General features: G+C 37.5%; 1 protein-coding gene across 9 annotated transcripts in view; it reads right to left on the reverse strand.

The window, feature by feature from the left end:
- Positions 1-20622, reverse strand: part of TTC29 (tetratricopeptide repeat domain 29) — a 277281-nt gene that overhangs the window by 4019 nt on the left and 252640 nt on the right. For 5 of the 9 annotated variants that reach the window (XM_068680905.1, XM_068680901.1, XM_068680900.1 and 2 more), the window contains one exon: positions 8255-8406. In XM_068680905.1, coding sequence (XP_068537006.1) covers positions 8270-8406 — 137 coding nt within the window. In that variant the 3' untranslated portion in view covers positions 8255-8269. Of the gene's footprint in view, positions 1-372; positions 437-8253; positions 8452-9185; positions 9300-11443; positions 14944-20622 lie in introns of those variants that run through there. The other 4 variants (XR_011096153.1, XM_068680902.1, XM_068680906.1 and 1 more) reach the window with 4 other exon arrangements.

The raw sequence follows: 20622 nt of genomic DNA on the forward strand, positions 1-20622 counted from the left end.
GGCAAATAACAAATACCAAATGTTGTAAGTTTATACTTGCTGATATCTACGTATTTTATGTTTGACTTCAGCATCTGGTTAATAGATTTGCTTTTGTCTCAAAGGCTTTTTTCTTTAAATTAAAAGCAGTTACAGGATCAAAGGCAATTAAATTCCAAACACAGGAAAAACAGTAAAAAATGTGAAGGAAGTGTGAATTTGTTCCTTTATGAACAAGAAAAATATTGTTACTTAGACAAAGTAAACCAGCTGATATACAATTACCCGTCAAAATCAGGTTAAATTTTGATACCAAATGACATTTTATGAAAATCATTATATTATTAGTAAAAAAGCATACAGATTTAGAGCAAATACTGTACCAGGAATTACCTAGAATTCGTGTCTCTGGAAGAGGCTCACAGGGGCTCTGAATCACTTGTTTCTTTATCAAGCTCTGTTATTACAAAAACAAACAAACAAGAAAGTGTGTTAGTGCTTTGGACTTAGAGCACTGTTGTAAGACAGTAAAAAGTCACAAAAGAAGGAAATCCTAGACAACAGATACGACTTTAGCTACCTAAGATACAGCTCTGGATTACAGAACTGGCAGGGGCTTCATAGTTCGCAAACAAGGTCTAGTTTTTCAGGATACGGCCAGGAGAGACCACTCTGATTTAATTCACTGAAGCAGCTGAGAGCCTCATACAGTTTGCCAGTGCTGCCATAGGGTCTGAACTATGTTGTCCCATCCCAGCTTTACACCAGGATAGCATTAATGTTCTTCCCAGTGGAACCTCAACGTTGAAGAAGCGGTGCAAGACCAGTGGGTGCCTCAAGCCCAACATGTGACCATGTATGTATAGTACCAGATGTACTTGCAAGGAAATACACTTGAAAGTGTGTCTCTGACAGCAACGTATCTTCCATGCTTTGACACATACAAAACCCAGTGGAGATGTGCATGACAGACAGGGAATTACAGCATAAATTGCTGTTCTCGTGCACCTTTTGGCCTTTTGCCTTCACACTTGGACACCAAACTGTCACTGTCTGATTAACAGTTCTACCCTCCCAGCAAATATGAAGTGTATCAAGGGTAAGTAACAGAATACTGAGCCATAGATGTTTTCTTGGCGGTTGCTAGGCCTGTGCTAAGTGGGAACAATAAAAGCATCTCATATTCATAATGATAATACATGTAAACCACCACAGATCACACCATCTAGCATCCTTCTGTCTCATTGTGTTGGGTAAAATGCAGCGCTAAGCATTAATATGTATTAATAGTATGTAAATACAATTAATCATAATAGGATGTTCCTGACATATTATCACTGCTGTTGATAAAACATAATTAAAAATTGTCCAGTCACATTTTCAGCATAGAAAGAATTGGCATCTCTGTTGTTCTTGCTGTTTACATGACTCTATGTAAGAAATTGTTACACTTCTAAAAATCTCATTATTTCATTATGTTTCTATAGTAGAAGTTCAAGCAGAGCTGTTAGTCCTTTACACAACGTAATTAGTGAGAAGTCGTAGGAAAGAATGAAAGCTGCAGTTACAAAGACCGAACCTACTGGCTTCAGAATGATCACTGGCTTCAGAGAGGACAAGAATTTTAGGTACCATTCTATCAAAAGGTTATAAAGGAAATGTAACAGATCCCAAGACCGCATGCCCATGAGATGAGAAAGCATTCAAATCCAAGGCATTTTTCAGAGACACGTGGACTTTATTAAACTAGAACTCCACTGAAAAGCTCCATAAGTTGATAAAGAAGCATGGCTTGGGGAGCTGAAAATTCTTAAAAAAAAAAAAAAAAAAGAAAAAAAAAAGGCAATGTTTTGAGTTGATGACAAGAGAAGTGACAATGAGAGTAACAAACAGAAGGTGACCCAGAAACTGTTTTTTCCAATAAAGAATGAGGTAAGATACAAAGAAAACGGCAGGTGATGAGTTTGGAGACGAAGGAGAGGTTCTTCATGCACTGCCATCTCACTCTTGGAACTCCCTGCTGCAGCATGCTGAGGATGCCCTGAATGTCTGTGCACTCAAGAAGAGACATGGCAAGCAAACAGGAGAAAAGTCTGTGTCCTCTCCCATTTTTCCCTTATAGCTAGCTTGCTAAGGTGGCATAAAATATTATAATATAACGCATCAAAAGTCAGGAACATGTTTTAAATATATTTAGGTACATATGCAACCAACAACACATTTGCAGCTGTTGTTAATGTGAGTGAACTCTTACTGTTTTGTACATGCAGGAGTAGTAATTTATGGCAGTGTTTTTATATCTGTTTTCCTTTTATACAGTGAACCTCATGTATTTGGGCTCACTGCTAGCCAATACTGTATTTTTGTCCTAAAAGAAAGAGAGAAAAATAAAATCTCACTGCATTCTTTACATCCTATCCATGATATGACAGGGTGCGCTAGATTATCCTGCTGGTGATGAGCTACAATCTATTATTCTCATTTAAAAGCTACTTGCATTTTAAAGGTCATGCAGCTATTTTCAGTTGTATAGTCTGTAGTATGACGTAATGGGGGAGGAATAAAGATGCAGCAGCAAATAATATGACTCAACAACACAGGCACGTCCCACACTTGTAGATTTTCCTACTTTTTTCTGTTTTGATAAATTAAAATCGATGCAATGCTTTTTCAAAAAACAGATGGGGCCCACATGTTTAGCCATGTATCCTGACTAGGTTCACTTGGAATGGAGGCAGTTGTACTTGGAGGTTTTATGAATATAAAGATTAATGAATTTGTACAATTTGGGCATGCAGAGCATTTTTATCAGGCATATTCCATTTAGCATAAGCAGTAAACCATATATAAGGGTTGTGTCAAAGTTTACTGAATAGGACCCTTGGTAGCTAATGTAACATTTCTCCAACAAATCAAAGGTATTGTTCTATGCTCACATGAATATACAGTAGCCATTACCTTAAATTTAAAACTCACTGTGAGCAGCAAACACACTGTGGGGATATGAAGGCCATATTGTATCAGTGGAGTCTGCAGAGATTTTCTTCATATGGCTTTGCCTGGTTGAAATATATGTCGCAGTTGAAAGCTAAAGGGATTACTTTTGAATAGTCATCACAAAGGTTGATTATATTCGTATATCATTTAGCTGGACCCTGCAGGCTATTATTCCATTAGCTGTGCTGGCCCTGCACTGTCAAAAAGTTGATCATATAATGTAAAAAGGTTACATGCCTCTGTTAAGGTATGTGGAGTAACTTGAAACAGTAATCTTTTAAGAGCACTACGGCTTTGTACTTGAAGGTAGCTTGCATTTAAAATAAATATGTGCCAAGTGGAATGGAATACATACCATGAACCTGCCTCTGCTTCCTGCTTTTCTTATTTTGAGTAGGCTGTATGCAATTTGAGCAAGCTAATTGTGCCAGGTAAGACATTGACCACAGAGTATTTTTTCAACCTTGGATCCAAATAACTGCACCCCAAAATAGCCGTGCCTTTAAGTGAAACGTTTATGGAAATTATGTTTCTGGTAAAAGAGATTTGTTGGTTATGTTTCCCTCGCACATACAAACACACGCACATTTTCTTTCACTGCTTAATAAAATGGATCTTCAGATGGTTCCATTATGTGGATGCCTTAATATTATTTTATGCTAAAACATGGACAGCACATTAGATTGAAAGCATCTTACTGTTCCACGAGGCAGAGTAATCATGGACTATCCCTAGACAGCAAATGCTCCCATTGGGAAACAATGCAAACAACACAGGCTAATGAATCATGGTAGTTATTAATCACAGGCATTTGTAGGAGCCACACATAACAGATGAACTCTCTCGACGAGGAAGGTTAGAAGGTGGGACTGAGAAAAGGACAGATCACCCAGTTGCATTTTAGAGTAAGTTTAGGGACGGGTATTTGCTTCAATACAATTATGCCTACGCCTGCTTCAGTCTTTGTGAGCAGGCAGAGAGAAACAATTCAGTCAGCTTGGTTAACTTGGCTTTCAGATCCTTGAAGGACAATTTGGCAAAAATAAATAAAGGCACACATACAAGACCCTTAGGGCTTATGGCCTGGTTAGAAATGAGACAGTGCTTCTGTTATCAGACAAAGTTGTTTAATTCAGATTGTAAAAGCCACAATTGGTTCTCCTTCCTATATACCATATATATTATTCAGGGCAAGAATGAATCTTTATGAGTACAAATGGGAGCCTTAAATGAACTACAGGAAGTACATCGAACAGGTAGGTTTCTCTGAATAAAGTCTTTACAGATAGGTAGAGTTATGAATGAGAAGCAGAATTTATTTTATATGCTTGTAAAGAGTCCACTCAGACTATGGCACTGTAAGGAAAGAGCAGGGTTTTTATGGTTTGGATAAGAAAACTAAAAGGGAATATAAGTATTTCTCTGCTTAGCAAGTTCTGTCATTTACTTGTTCATATTCAACAGTCCTCACACAACTTAACCTTCCTTTCTTTCACCGTTTGGACACATCAGGTGTTTGTACAATGATGGGACTCTTGATCTCACATTTTACAGTTCTATTTGTTATGAAAATTCTACACCAGTTTGTGACAATACGCTATAGCAGCATTTGCATAAGCCATATATTAACTTGAAATAACAGCTCTGTCATGTTTGAGTGTAGGTCAACAACAAAAAGGCCAAAATGTGACAGTGTCTTTTGCTTTGTCTGTAAGTTAGGGATATGCCACAAAACTTCTACACGTTTTTTTTTTTTTTTTTTTTTTTTTTTTTTCCATGGAAAAATCAGATTTGAAATACATTCACTAAGAAGGTCACTTCAAGAACCCTAAATAAAATAGCTACTAGTCTTTAGTTTATAGCTTTATCTTCATCAGATTTTACATGAAATCCAAACTACTAAAGTTTCAATAAGGCATCTCATCTCTGGCATATTCTAACCCAAGTTTAGAAGAAATTAAGGAAAGATAGTTTCAGATTTAGTATCTCTAATCTTTCTCAGTCTAAGGCAAAATTTTGGAAGCTGCCTGAATGTCTGCCCAGCTGGATAATCAAGGTTTCCACAGTGCGAAGGAAAATTCCCAGAGGCCCAGGGAAGGCTTTCTTTTCTTTCACCCCCCACCCAGATGCAGAATAAAGATCACAGCTGGAACCTACATGCTCTCTCCTGAAAACAGGATAAGCCCCTGGGGAACTTCCTGAAACAGCCAAATTCTGAGCAAACGGGGGCTGCTCTGTCTCGGGGTAGATGCCAAACTGACCCTTGGCTACCCTGAGGAGCTGGTGAGGAGAGAACATACAAGCAGCATAAAAACACTTCCACTGCTTCCATCTCTGCTGCGAACTGTGAGCCACCACTGAAGATTGAGCCCAAAAGCTACTCAGAAATCCTTATGAAAAGAAATCCTTCTCTTGCTCATAGAGCTGTTATTTCATATTCTTGAAGAACTTTTGCCAGCATTTTTGAAGATATTCCTACAGGCTTTTTGCAAAAATGTGCATCTTAATGATATACGCGGAGACATTTTTAATGCTCGTCTTTAGAGTTATGAATGGAATCTAATCTCACCGCAAAGGGCAATGAAGCAGTAAGTGGACTGATGTTTTAGACAATATAATAACCACAACAGAAGCAGCAGATTCCTGCTCAATTTGTGTGCAGTGTTACCGTCGCTACATTTAAGTTTTTTGTTTGTTTGTTTGTTTTTAAGCAAGGTATAGCAGGTGCTCAGTAAATAAGCAAAATACAATGAACCACAGGTTTCAGACACAGCAGTGATTCTGAGACCAAGTCATGTCCAGGTCAGAGCACTGAAGAATTCCCTCAGATCACCCCAATGCTTGTCCTGTCTTGTGTGTGAACCTACTTTATGTACTTACTATGCAATGTTCTTGCACGGCTACACATAAAACCTTATGCCTTCTCCTCGACTCGTACAGACACACTGCATTAAGCCTGTTAAGTATTTGTTACAAAGGCCCAATTAAAAGCTAGAAGACAGGATCGCAGGACAGTTCATAACTATGCATTTTGTAAACACTATCTTCTACCCATTGAGCAAAATATGCCACTGAACAGAGGATCTCAGCATTTAAATAACTGGTAGTGTGTGATATTTATTTCTGAATATGCAGCTTGATGTGCCTTCAAAGCATCTGGCTGTCAGAGAGTGCTTAGCACCCCTTTCTCTGAAATTCAGGTCCCTCAAAGGTGTCCCAAAGGGAGGGAAAGCTGGAAAGCAGATTACTTAAACACTTCCTCTTGCTTAATTATGTGCCATTAGCATACTGAGGATCAAATATAGTATCAGATTGCTCTGATTAGAAGTATCTGTGATTTTAGTTCTTTTTGCTTTTATCTCTGAGTTTTGACATGAGTGCTGTATGCAATTTTGTTGAGTTTCTTGTTTTGCAGATCTCATTCTTTATGTTCTGGCTTGGCTCTGCTGTTTTCTGGCCTCTGAAGACTTACCTACTCTTCCATAATTATATGTAAGAGCCGTTTTTCATGGCTGAGACTTCTTTATTTCAGCATCTCCAGTGACTACTCTGCCTGGTGGCTCACAAACTGTTTATTATCTGAGGCCTCTATGCAACTTTTTTTTTTTTTTTTTTTTTTTCCCTGAGAAACTGTCTTCCAAGAGCTTAGCCAAAGGTATCTTTGGGTACAGAAACTGAAGCCAGTGAAGCAGAGAAAATCCAACAGTGCATCTGCTACAAAAAAAGAGGATGCCAGGGAGATTTTTTTGTCTCCTTATCTGACTTCAGCTTTACATCCTCTAACACATCTTAGGCATGAGTGCACCCTCTCAGGCTAAGGAGATGTAGGGGAAGCATCTGGAAGATTATGTTCTTTAAAAAAAAGATACAGAGTCCCTTACAGAAGTATCAATTTTCTTGTGAATGAGGTTTTCTAGGGAGAATAGCATTCTTTGCAGCAGCTCAAGTCTTCTTCTCAGATTGATACAAAGTGCTCCTACTTCTCTCTTCCAAAAAAAAAATAACAATAATAAAATCCTCACTACCTTCATATACCCAGATCCCCTCTCTCTCTTTCCCCCCTCCCAGGTACAGGTAGATCAGAAATCATGTAGTGTTTTAGAGCAGACCAATGAATTTAAGGGTGGAAATCACTTATCTTTGAATTGCTTTTCTAAGAAAACTCTGTTATTGTGAAGATGCCCTCAAAATGGGTGGTTGGTGCAGCTGCCACTAGTTGTGGAGGTCTTGAGAGCTGCCCAGACAGATGGGTGTTGCTGGGAAGCTGAACAGGAGGCATGGACTCCCTCCCTTCTTTCTACTCCAGCCCAAAGACTACTTTGCCTCCTTGTCCAGTTTTTGTGGAGGCATCCTTTGGGCTTTCTCCCATGCTGCCTATAAATATCCATCAAGTTACCCGATTAACTCCATGCTCTCTTTTGCAAAGGGCTCAAATTATTTTGATAATAATCAAGCAACTGCTTACTCGGCTGCTGAACATCATCTCATTTTCTCCCACTGCTATTCGTTTCACAGTATTATGACTGCAGAATATCCAGCTCAAAGGAAGTCCAGCTACCAGCCAGGTCATGCAGTACCACTCTAATACCAACAAGCAATAACTGCAACAGCTGGAAGTTAAGGTCCAGGTCTGTGGAGGGTACTTGCATTCACACACGGCAACATGGGTATAACATTGTGAAATACTTCCCACGCAGTGTCCCACTGACACTTTGAAGGAAGTTTTTTCTATCAGCTTTCTTTGTTGATTTTACCAACAGGGTGAGATCAGACCTAGTTCTCTTCATCAGGAATTGGGAACAATACTTCTGTTGGTCAGACCAACACTGAGTGTTGGGTTTCTCCCTCTTCATTTTTGGATTTATGGACTTGTTCTTCCAGATAACTTGGGACAACTTGAAAGGCCACTACTTCTCCCCTCTTTACAGATGTGTAGAGAACTCCAGCTTTCAGACCAGTCATCCGGTTCTTTTGATGAGAAATAGATTCACATGAAAAAAAGATTACACTGAAAAATGGAAATGGATTTTCTGCTTTATTAGCAGTCAGCATAAGACTTGTGAGCTGCTTTGGAAAGTTATAGAACTACAGAGATTTTTAAGAACATATGAGTAGAAGCTAGAATTTAAAAATAAATGCCTTGGCTAGTCTGGGCCTGATCCTCAAGTGATACAACCCATGCAGCTTCGCTGAAGCCATGGCTATGTCAGCTATGCCAAATTGTCTCAAAATAGGTCTTTAAAAAAAATATTTGACTTCAGTAATTTTAAATTCACTTTGAATTATGCCATACTCATCGCCTCGTAACGTAGAAGATGTCACCCTGCCACTCCAGTCTTTGACTGAGTGACGAGGCTGGGATGAGAACTGATGAAGGATGCTGTCCTTCAGAGGCCCCATGCAGCTGCAGGAAGGAATGGGTTTCTAGGCCTGGCAGAGAGAGAACAGAGATGGGCGATCTGGCTTCTTCTGGACCTTTCCCCCCAGCACAAAGCAAAGGGAGAAAAGGAAGCAGAGTTACTTCCCCGTTGCTGCTGAAGGTTAGGCTGTTAAGGGAAAGGTTTCCCTCACAGCCCAGTCCCTCACATAGGCATTGGTGGAAGTTGGGGCAGACACCATTTCTGTTACAGCTGCTACCAGTTTGAAGTGCCTTCCTAGGATGTGGTAATCATGCAAGGTCACCAGTTCAGAAATAAGGAAGGAATTTTTCCCATGGAACAAGTCTAAGAGTGACTGAAATTTTTTTATTTTTTTATTTTTTTAAACTGTGTAATTGTTCTTACAAGGAGGGAAATCTATTTTGAAGTTAACATAGATTTGTTGTATCACGATTTCCCTAGCAAGTAAACAAAGTGAATAGGGGACTCCAGATGATTTCAGCTATCTGAATTTACTACTGTCCTAGGAAACCCCTTGATTGTGCCATAATCCCCTTCACAGGAGAGAGCGAGAGCTCTTTCAAATCAAAGCTGGATAAATTCCAAGCATTAGGTAGAAGACTGGGTAATGGTAATTTGATAATCCAACACTAGAGTGTACTCTGATTAACATCTCATGCTTTGATAGGAGACCAGGTCTCCCCACTAAGACACAAGCCTACAGCTTTCCTCTTAAAATCCATGCTGGAATCAGCATGTTCTGATCAAATCATGTTCCAACCTCATCACAAAGCTCACAAGGTGTGAAAGATAAATTAGAATAAGACACACCTGCTTGGAGTTTTAAGAGTCTTCATGCAAAGCCTTCTTCCAGCAGAAGGAATATTTCACAGGCACAAATCTTGAAAACTGCCCCTCTTCCAACAGTGGAGCCCTAGTTTGATTCTGGTGTGCAAAAGTATTTATCAGGCATAAAACTAGAAACTGTAACTGATAATATCACGAGCTAGCTGAGCAGATTATATAATATGAAAGAATAAAAACACTATCCTTTCACGGAGACTTTGTTTGAGCTGAGCAGTGTTTTGTGGTGAACTCCACAGCCTGTGCTAGCATAGAGGCAGGTCAGCACACTCAGCAACACGAACAACCATCTCCTTCACACGCATCTTCAGCGATCCCAAACTCAGCGTGCACGAAGGAGCAAGGTGGGTCATGTGGAAGCATCTTAGGCAGACAGCAGCGGGTTAGCAGTTTTGGAAAGGTTTACTTGCCTGACTACAAATCTCTCTGGTGAACTGCTTGCCGTGGCTCTATTTAATTCTTAATCTTTGCTTCTCTGTTTAATTCCTAGCTGCTTTGGAGACCTGTTGTAACACAGCAGTTAAAAAAATATTCGCATGTACTGTTGGGCCTCCCCAAAGAGCACTAACTTGACACGTAGGCCATGACAGCTGGGCTTGGACTACTAAGAAATCGAATCCAGGGTTTCCATCATTTCAGTTGTTGCTTTTCTTTCATTACAGTTTGACTCAGCCCCTAATGGATTCAGCTTTATAAAATCAGAAAAGAGGAAAAGAAAGCAATTTATTCATGTTTCACTAGAGCTCACAGAAGACATGAAATCTCTCTAAAAATGCAAATTATTTTGTGCCACACAAGTGAGACTGGGCAGCTAAAGCTCTTAGAGGAAGGCTCTTTCCCAGGGCTAATGTTTTTATACCCTGTGATTGAATAAATCAATCCCTTTATTATCACATCTCTTTTTTTCTTGAGAAGAATGTAACCGAAGGTACCAAAGCACCCTTTTTAATTCTAACAAAATTGATTATGCGCGTTAATTTTGTTTTTAATCCCAGACATATCAAAATAAACACCATAAACATGTGTAGCAGAAATCAATCTCTCTTAAGCATCAAGTTGGTAAAAACAAGGATTTAGTAAGAATCCAAGATGTAAAAGACTAATGTACAAACTAAGCCCTTATTTATGTAATGTGCCTTTATACAAGCTCAATATAAACCTGAAAGAAACTATTTCAGGAGAGCAGAAATGGTTTACTTGCACTGCATCAAAAATGACCCCATAAGACCTCCTTTACTGAGATAGCCCAGATATTTAATGTGAACATATGTTTTTAAAGGATTTCTTGTCTTATGTCCAGTCATTCTTGTTAATTCATGGGACAGCATACTGCAGATGTGCTCTTTTTTATGTTACATAAAGCAAAAATTACATTTAACAAGTGTAAGGTTGGTCATAAAAAATAAATAAAAATAGACTCTTAAAAGCTGGGAAATCACAAAGTGAGGCTATCAGTCATTCTTATTGAGAAGGGTGAGGACAATGTGAAATAAAACTTGCACGTCTATGAACAGACATTCCTAAAATGCCAGCACTTGGCTGTTATTTCATGTTCTCTATAGGTTGCTTTCATCAGTCCAATATTTCTTCCATTAGGGGAAGCTGCAATGTACTTTTTCACGAGGTGCCCTTTTTAGACACTGACTTCAAATTCATTAGTAATTAAATTAAAAATCTTAACCTATCTGCAAGTTTGTGTACTTGAAAGAATAGGAAATAAAGTACATGTTAGTTTTGGTGTGTTATACTTCTGGTTAAGACCTCTAACTATTTATTTGTTTTAACAGAAGTATTCTTCATTAATGTAATTGCAAATAAAACCTTTTTCAACGATTAGTTTTCTGATGATAATCCAAATCTACATATCCATCTGTGCACCTTTCTGGCACATACACCAATTGTACCAATATTGTTGGTATTTACTCTTTATGGTATTCCTCCTTCTTGAGAGCAAAGAAAATAAGCAATATGTCTTCAAAAAATGAATGCTCTCTTCTATTTTTGACTGACACAGAAGATGCCTATCCTGCATGCAACTTTTGTAGCCAAGTTTTATTCTCCACCAAGCCTCTTCTTAAATTGGCATAAGATGACATAGTCAAAAATTTACTAGAAGGGATTTCTAATTAGAAGCTACTCTTGGAGACTTGGCACAGTAGAAATTCAACCCAAGACATGGAAACAAAATGGCTTTTAAGGCAGTGAGGTTAGTTTTTGTTTTTGTTTTTATTAAGCACACAGAGAACAAACAGAAAAGCTGTTCCTTTGGACCTCTCATCACCATTTGATACTATCTAAAATTGCAGTCTAACCTCAACAAGATAAACGAAGCCCACAATAACGCATAAGTCATCAGTCAGGCTTTAACAGCTGGAATCTTTCCCAAAATTTGTCACTTCTAGAGAGGCACAATCCCAGCACCAGGCCTGGTATTTGCAAGATTCCACAAGGATTAATTCTGCTCTTCATGCAATAATTGTCTTTTGTAACACATGGGTATGGCCATAAAGGGGAAGGATCAGATTAGACAGTAAAAAATGCCAGTAATATGTGAGTGACTTGCACAGAACAAGAGACTTTGAAGCACAACTGAAGGTCTTGTAATGTTACATGACACAGACCAGAACAGCTACACCCAGTGAGACACATCTGCACATCAGCTACATACTTCTGAATTTTGGTCACTCTTTCTTACTATTCATTACTCTAGACACCCACATGAAATTCAGGAAGGGAAAGCATTCTGCAGTCTTCTAGGACATTCTCAGTTTGGACATCGCTAAGTAAATTCATATATTTTAAAAGGATATACTTCATAAACACATCCTTTTACATATTTACATTCACTGTTGTTGAATCGTACATCTATTATTGTTTGCAATGGCAGAAAGAACTCATTATTAATTATCATATGGAAAGGGAGGTTTAGTATGAAATTGGTTTTCCTATTTTATAGGGAAAACATGTTACAGAGCAATATTTACAACTCAGTTCCCTGGGAGTTTTTAAGTAATGATGCAACAAAACAGAGTATTTTATTATAACTTATTCTGAAGTTTAATTCCACACACACAGAAAAGATTTACAAATGAATAAAGACTACAGCTATTGGAATTTCAGAAATAGTTTTAGCAGAGAAGCCTGAATTATGAGATGTGGGACATTTACTTTACTAAGAGTTCAATATCTGTTTATGGACAGCCGCATTTCTTAAGACAATGCTAATTATTTTATAAATAACATTTCTCCAAAGTAAATATCTATTCAATGAAATCAAAGGTAAACAAACAACTTAGTGTGTGCTGTATCATTGCCAAATTAGTAGTTCAGGTCTGGACTGAATCCTGACTTCGTAAAACATGGCAAGTCTCTTCCTTGATCAGTGGGTAGATTGGTTCTAAATAGTTTTGATTTTTAATAATCTGAGCTGAATTCTTGGCAATATAATAATGGCAACTGAAACACAATGATCCCAATTAAGTATTTTCTGTACAGTCAGATATTCTCTATAAAGCTTTAGGTCAAGGTTCTTAACTTGCACTTAAGCCAGCAAGGGAATTAAAAATGTTAAAAGTATATTTGTATTCCATCTCTTTCCGGCTGAACTAAGATTATAATTGAACTTTATTTCTAAATATGTTATTTAAAAAAAGGGGAAGGTGGAGGAGGTGGGGATGAAGAGCATACTAACAAGATCCTCAGTAATCTTAAACCAGACCACCGAAGAATTAAGCTAGTAGAACTTCCCCTTTGATTTCTTCAGAGTGTTGCTTTAGTTCATAGTGAGAATAACATGAGAAATCTTTTGCAAAATCATAGCTGCTTTTATTTACTATCTGTACCATCCAGGGATGTTAGAAGCAAGAAGCCCATTCCATGTAAAAGAGACAGTGTCATATATGAAGACCTTACTTCAGTAGGTTGATGAGGACAAAAAAGTGGACCAATGGGTTCATACCTTCCTTCATTCATTCCTAGTCCTTCAAAAGTGCAGAAAATTACTGTGCAGTATCCACATTATTTGGCTCCTATATTTAAGGCTTAGTTTTGTTACAGTTAAAGTACCTAACATTTCTTATTTTTTTAATCAACCACTTTCTTAAAATATGCAAACATTCTTTTTCTTTTTAATTTCTCACACTGATCTCTAAGCAGAATCCTAGGGATCTTGCAGCAGAAAGATCTAGATTAAAAATCCTTTTATTGTGTATGTGTTACAACCCAAAAAAATGGGGAGGAAAAGACAAAGACAAATCTCTGCTGTAAATACAGGAGAGCTCAGCATCTAGAATAAAAGGGATCTATGAAGAGAATAAGAAGTTTCTCTCTCAGAACTGAATCAGGCATCAAGGAATGTCTAAGAACTTTTTTTCTCCCCAGTTTGTGTATTTAAATCTATGTCCTTTGAATTTTTAGGATCACAGTCCAATTGCAGCACTCTCATTATATAATCTCGTTCATCGAACTACTAAGTTCTACATTAGCAACAGTTTATCTAACACTTTTTGCCTAGAATTTCTTCAGAACTTCACTAGTTTTAATTCCCAAATCTAGCAATGTGCCATCTCATAAATGTTTACTTATGCATCAACGTTATCCTTTAATTTTAGAAGTTCTGCTAACTCGGTGTTTATTCATTGGGGTATGCGTGCAATTGTGCACAATCACACATGTACATAATCATTTCTACTAACTGTGGTGGGAACACGCAGTATTTAATTGTATGCACGTCTTATAGCATCAAACTTTAAAGGATACCTGTCTTGATGGTTTACTTTTTATTTTTAAATATTGCATTATGACGCTACTTAATTAACTTGAGAGCAAAGATGCCCTACAGCTGCAGGCAAGGCCTTAATCAATACAAAATGGTTATATAATATCAATCCAAGGTTATATTTTTACCTACCTACTTTCATGCATTATTCTTTTAAACATAGGTCTCAACCATATAGTCACCAGAAAATCCATCAAACTAAGGACGCTGTAGTAAAAGATTAAAGCTAAGCTGTTGAAAAAGGAAGGGTATTTCCAGTCGCGTTCTTTAAAATCTTGTAAACATTTAAAGAAATTGTGACAACACACATCACTACGTTTGTGAGAAAAAGTAATTTGGTAAAAACACAACATGCCAGCTTTAAACAGAACTTTGAAAAGCTCCCTCAACATACTGCAGAGCACACACATCTGAAAGTTTCCAGACATGCCTATTTCTGGACTTTACAAACAGAAAAACAACCGACACTAAACAACCAACCAAAAAATGAGTAAAGGATCACAAGTTGAATTCATTTCTTTCAAGATCTCCCCTGCTCCTTTCTGTGTAAGCAGGCAAAATGCTTTGAAGATGCAAGTCCTTCCTTTTTCAAGCACTAATGTCTTCTATTGTTTCAGTACATTTATGCATTCCACATTCCTTCTCTCCACCCCTTTCTCTCAAGTACCCAGAGACTTCCAGGACAGCTTCTCTGAACAATTTCTTCTGTTTGTTTCCTCCAAGAGATTAAAATTTTTCCTCCAACAACTAATCAATAACTAATGCAGTAGTACTTGCCTAAGTAGGCACACAGCATAAAACGTCTCTTTAAGAGCAAACTGCTTCTTCCTCTCCTAATGTGATTAGGATGTTACTTCTGAATCCAAAGAATGACATTTTACTATCAGGTTAAACTTAATATCTGATTATTTAACTTCTTCTGTGAACTGGGAGTGAAGACTCAAGTGCCTGTGAGGAAAGAAACAGAGGAAAGATAAAAGAAAACCCTGAAGAAAACAAATATGTGAACAGAAGGACGAAGGAAGAAAGTGAAAACAGTAATGAAGAATACATTTTTTTTTCTTCCCCCTTTCAAATAATGAATAAGATAATACAGTGAAAAAAACATGCATCGCTAAAAGTTTAGTTAGCACTTCAGGATGTATGCCAACACCTATTAGAAGCTTTCCCTGGGCTTTGCAACACATGAGAAGCCCCAGAAGTCCCCAATATATAGTTTTTCATTAAAAGCAGAATTGGGACCTCTGTAGCCTGACACGCCTGTCAGAAATCCCCTTGAATAGCACAGAAGAACAGAGCTGTTTTGCGGTCACTCTCTGTCCTACCCCTTTGCCACTAATGCAGAAAGCTGCTTGCAGGTATGATCTAACAACATCAACTGGACACTGTCACTGTGCCCACAAACAGCCAAAAACTACATATTTTTAACCTGAACTTTAATATTAACATTCACATTGCCATGATACCAGTGACAATTTTCTAAAATATAAAAGCTGAAAGATTTCAAGTTATTGGCATAAAAATATGACTTGGTCCATTGCTTCTTCTTACAATAGGAAGCAGATTTCAGGCACCACTTCTCCACAGACTGCATTTTTCCCATTTCTGTTTGTGTCCTTACAACACAATAGTGGGAATAAGCATAGGTGCATAGTGTGTTTGTTTTTTTTTTTTTTTTTTTTTTTTTCCCTCCCCAGAGGAAAAAAAAAGTTGAAAGAATACTCAAGAAATGAAATGTGACAGCAGGAAGGCTAAATGTATTCTTGGGATGGCATTCACTAAGGAAGACTGCAAGCAGAGATGTACATCAGCACCTTTGTTTTCTAGATAAGCATGAGAGGAAGAGCCCCAAATACACATCAGTAGATGAGAGTTAGAACAAACTGAGAAGTGAGTCAGGAGAGAAAATGGTATTTGCTCAAGAATTTTAAAGGATACAAACATAGGTGCTGCTTCCCTTGGCCTCAATGTCAGAATAATAGGAAGTGCCAAAAAAGTCATTAATGAAAAATAATATACATTCCATGGGAGGAGAGACTAGAACTACCATCTGACCTCCATATTAGGTGACTTAGTTACAACTATAATAAAGAATATAAGGATAGATAGGGGAATTAAAACATTATAATAAGGGAAACAAATCAAGGTGGCTTTTGTAGAGGTCTCGTGAGGTTATTGCTCTTTTGAGGAATGAGTAAGAATCTGGATGGATGAATACTATCTGGCTGATTAGATTTCCCAAGTGCATCAGATATCTTCTCTGGATTAATAACTGCATAAAGGTATGAAATAAAGATAAGGATAGATGGACTGATTTGCACTATGAAGACAGATCAGTAGTGAATTCAACAGGAATCTATAGTAGAGTTTGTACTGTTAAATGTTAAAAAAAAAAAATGAATAAAAATGTTAGTGAACAGCTAAGTGATAGAATTTACCGTTGATACAAAATTACACAGGGTAATGAAAATCAGATCTTTAAAGAACTTCAGAAAGATTTCATGACTGGACAGTAAAGCATCACATAAAATTTAGTGCTGATAAATGCAAATTCATGCACATGTGGAAAAGTTTGTTATGCACAGGGAGTGTGAAAGCTTTGGTTGATAGAAAGATGACTGATGGTGGGATATAAAGAGATGCACATGTTTTTGTAAGTATCATGAAGAGGGGGAGTGGGAAACAATAATTCACTCTTTCCCTTGGAACAAAAGTTGAGAGGCAACTTTTTTTTTTTTGAAATCAAATCTTGTAGAGTTGAGCCATGACATTCATTGCAATGAGATGTCTGCTCAAGTTACCCAACAGTTTGAAATAGACTGGACAAATTCATGGACAATACAAGAAAGCCTGTTTAACAGTGGGATTGGCATTCAAGCTCTGTGTCAGAAAGTCCCTAACTTGCAGGTTGATGAAAATGTGAAGAGAATACCAGACGGAAGTATCACTGTCAACTTGTCCCATCTTTTCCTCACCTAATAGCCACCACTAGACAGATACTAGGCTAGATGGACCTTTGATCTGCCCTACTACCACTTTTTTTCCCCCCCGGTATGCTACTGTTAGAAAAGCATGATCATTTGTGGAAACTACAGAAGGGTTAACATTAAAAAACCTCAATAGGAATGCTTCCAATTCACTATTAAATCAGACGATTTACCTCTACTGTACATGATCCCAGGGTCTTCCTTACTCTCAAAATATGGTATTTTTGGCCATTAAAACTCATTCTATTAAACTTTACATTTTCTGAGCAATAATGTCTGTTTGGCTTTCACTCAAAACCTACCAATAAATGATGGCATGTTAGTGCTGGTCTTTCTGAGATACCAAATGGTTATTTTTACTTGCAAAAATAACACTAATTCTACCTGTTGTGTAAAGGCATTGACTGTTTTTGTACAGTTTTTAATCAACAATAGAGCATTGTCACACAAACACTGGACATTAAACTGATAACACTTTACTCAGGAGCTAGAGGGACAGCTACTTCAGAGAAGACCCCTTGCTATATATACTGAAATTGGGAACACACTCTACTAGTTACTAAAAATCCCAATCGAAGCACTGATATTCAAAGATAGAAACACCTTTTCTTAGAGCAAGTGGAGTTTACAGGCTAGTCTTCAGCTTGCAGATCATCTGCAGTAGCCCTGTGGGAGGACAGTTTTTATAAATAAAATATTTGTGAACAGCAGTAGTCACAGCATTATTACAAAGTCCAAAAAAAGATATCAAAGGGCACTGTTGCATGTGTTGAGCAACAAGTCCTTTTTTTTTTTTTTTTTTTCCCTGAACAGTTGTATACTTCTATAACATGCCCAGAAAAAAAGAATTTTTAAGGTAGTTTAAAACACAATGCAGGACACCTTTTAAAAAAAAACTAGTGACACTACTTTTGTGTATATATGTAATTAGTATTACCTACCAAATTAATTATGGTTCTTACAGTTTTTGCATATTTTGCATTTGACTGAGGGTGCATTCTCAAATCATTGCCCAGGCCCTAATTCCTTTTCCCACTCTGATGGTGAAAGGCTAGGGGAAAGTCTAAGAAATACTTTTTATACTTTTTTTTTTAAAAAGAGATAGGAAAAATATCTCCCCTCAAATTTGGCAAACTCCTTTGCTGCCCATGCCTCACCACACACACTCGCTCTGGCTTAAGCTCCCTCATTCTTGGCAGAGTGACCTGAAGCAATTGTAGTAGCACCACGGAGACTGGTGATGGGTAGAAAGAAGTCCACAGGAAAATGAATTAAGCACTAGACTCTATCAGCTTGTAACCAAGTGTCTGTCAACTTTCCAGCCAGTGACTATGTGCGCCTATCTTCATGCTTTTGACCACTAAGTATCTATTGTCCTACTTGTGAAGAACTTGGGGCCAGTAAAGTAGCACTGGTCTATGAGGCCATGCAAAATGGTCCACAGGAAAGTGTTTTTAATTGAAAAGTTGAAGACTGCATAGTAATTTGCAATACATTTTGAGGCCTGACAATGCTAACATTGTACAACTGATGTGGTAACCACTGCACTAAGTCCTCACTGCAGAAGTGGGAAAGAAGTAGGTACAGATTTCATGTTTTCTCTGGTCAAGCAAAACACTAAGGATTTCAGGGTTTGGGTTACAATATGGCAATGAAAAAAACTTCTTCCTGTGGTATTCTTTCCAGTATCAAACAATTAATAGAAATTTGTGTTTGAATGGCAGTACTAAATAGTTCTTGGATAATATGCCTATAATACATTTATCATTTACATTGGGGGAAGAAAGTGATACACTAGAAACCTGCATAAATGTATGAAAACAAATTCATCAAGATAAATCATTCAGCATGAAAGATATGCCAGCATTGAGTCTGCTAGGTAAGAAAAGGCAAGTAAAACGATTTGATATGCAATCTTAGTTCTCTGTAAACAGAGCATTACACTAAGTTGATTAATGTGAAAAGCATGGATGAACCAAGAGCACACTTCGGGATTAAATATTACTACCAGACCTGCACATCCTTCATTAAAACCCTGCAGGATTTTTAGTCCTTTAAAGTATTGTTACTGTATCACAGTCCAGACCTTCAGAGATGCTGATACTGGGGCAAACACCTTCATTGATCTTGCCATTTCCTCCCACACAACATCATTAGCTTAAATCAAATACAATAGCATATTTTTGAGCCTTTATTTTGCATGATCACCAAACAGAAGTCTTATGAGTGGTAGTAATTTATGGCAATCTCAGAGATTTTTCATGTAACACACCATGCAAAGAAAAATCATTGTAAGCCAATAGATCTGCATGCAGATTTGGGCCAGATTTTTCAAAGAAAAACCTCTGGATCTCATGAAGCTATCAGTACCAGTATTTCAAAAAATTCTGTGAATTTTTTTCTGCTGTACTAATATATTGGTGTTCAGATTGGTTCCCAACAGTTATTGTCCACAACTGAGCACAACAGCATTGTTCACAGCAGGACTAGACATTAATCTCTCACAATGATGTGATTTTTATACGATTTAAAGGAAGTACCTACCTCAAGCTCCCCCCAAAAGAATTCCCACCTATTTTTGTGAATAAGGTGTATGCTGACAAGGCTACCTTTGTGGCTTCAATAGATACATTTTTATCAAACATAGTTCCTGCTATGCCCCTCCTCTAGCAGTAAGTATCTTTAAACAAATGTATTCAAGAAAGCTTCCAAAATGCAGATTTTGTTCCCTGCATATATTTCAGTGTTGAAACAGAAACTACACAGAACATTCCTGGATTATATTATCTGAGCTGGGGGTCGCAGCCGCCTTGTATTCCTTTGGGTACGATGTGGGAGTTGGAGAAGACTTTAGCTGAGCATCGTCCCTAAACATTTTATTTTTAAAAAACAGACTTGTGTCTGTTGTTCCCTTTTCACTTACTCTATCTATGCTGTAGTGTAGTATACATAATTTAACTAACCAGGGAATCTCTCTGGGCTCAAAACCACCTGCTGGCTTATATTAGCTAATTAATGGTGATTTATCCAAGTTACTAATTTGAGTGGAGCTGATTGCCTTTAGGAATTTTGTGAACGTTGTAAGAATTCTGATTATAATTATGCTTATTTGATGGGCAGTCTACTTAAAATACTTTTAAAAAAATATTTGCCTGCCAGCTGATTTTTAACTATGCCAAATAAATGACTTCATGTTGTTTTCTACTTGAAAGCATGTATTCTGGTAGTTTGTTTACTCTGCTACTCAATTTTATCTTTGTATGGCTCCCTATAATTTTCTCTCATATTAGGGTTTATTTGCCTAGCTTTGAAACAATGACTGCTTGAAAAATAGTACTGATCTTGAACCTGCAGAGCTTAATCATTTTCACAAAAACTAATATAGCAGATTCATTTTAGCCAAACTTCTCTGTCATGCTGGCCTGATTCCCAGGGCCTGAAAGTGTGAATTTAATGGTGGTACAATGTCTGAGGTAAGAATATAATAGAAACCTCTCAGCAGTATATCTATTGGATCAGTGTAATTTCTTTTTTCTCTACTGGTCTCAATGTCTCTTAAGGCAATCTACTCTGCAGACAGCAAAGGAGGCTAGCCTTCTCTTTTACTGTGATCCCAGTGCTACTTATACTAAACAAAGAA

This window comes from Anas acuta, chromosome 4 (assembly GCF_963932015.1).
Source record: "Anas acuta chromosome 4, bAnaAcu1.1, whole genome shotgun sequence".
NCBI lineage: Eukaryota > Metazoa > Chordata > Aves > Anseriformes > Anatidae > Anas > Anas acuta.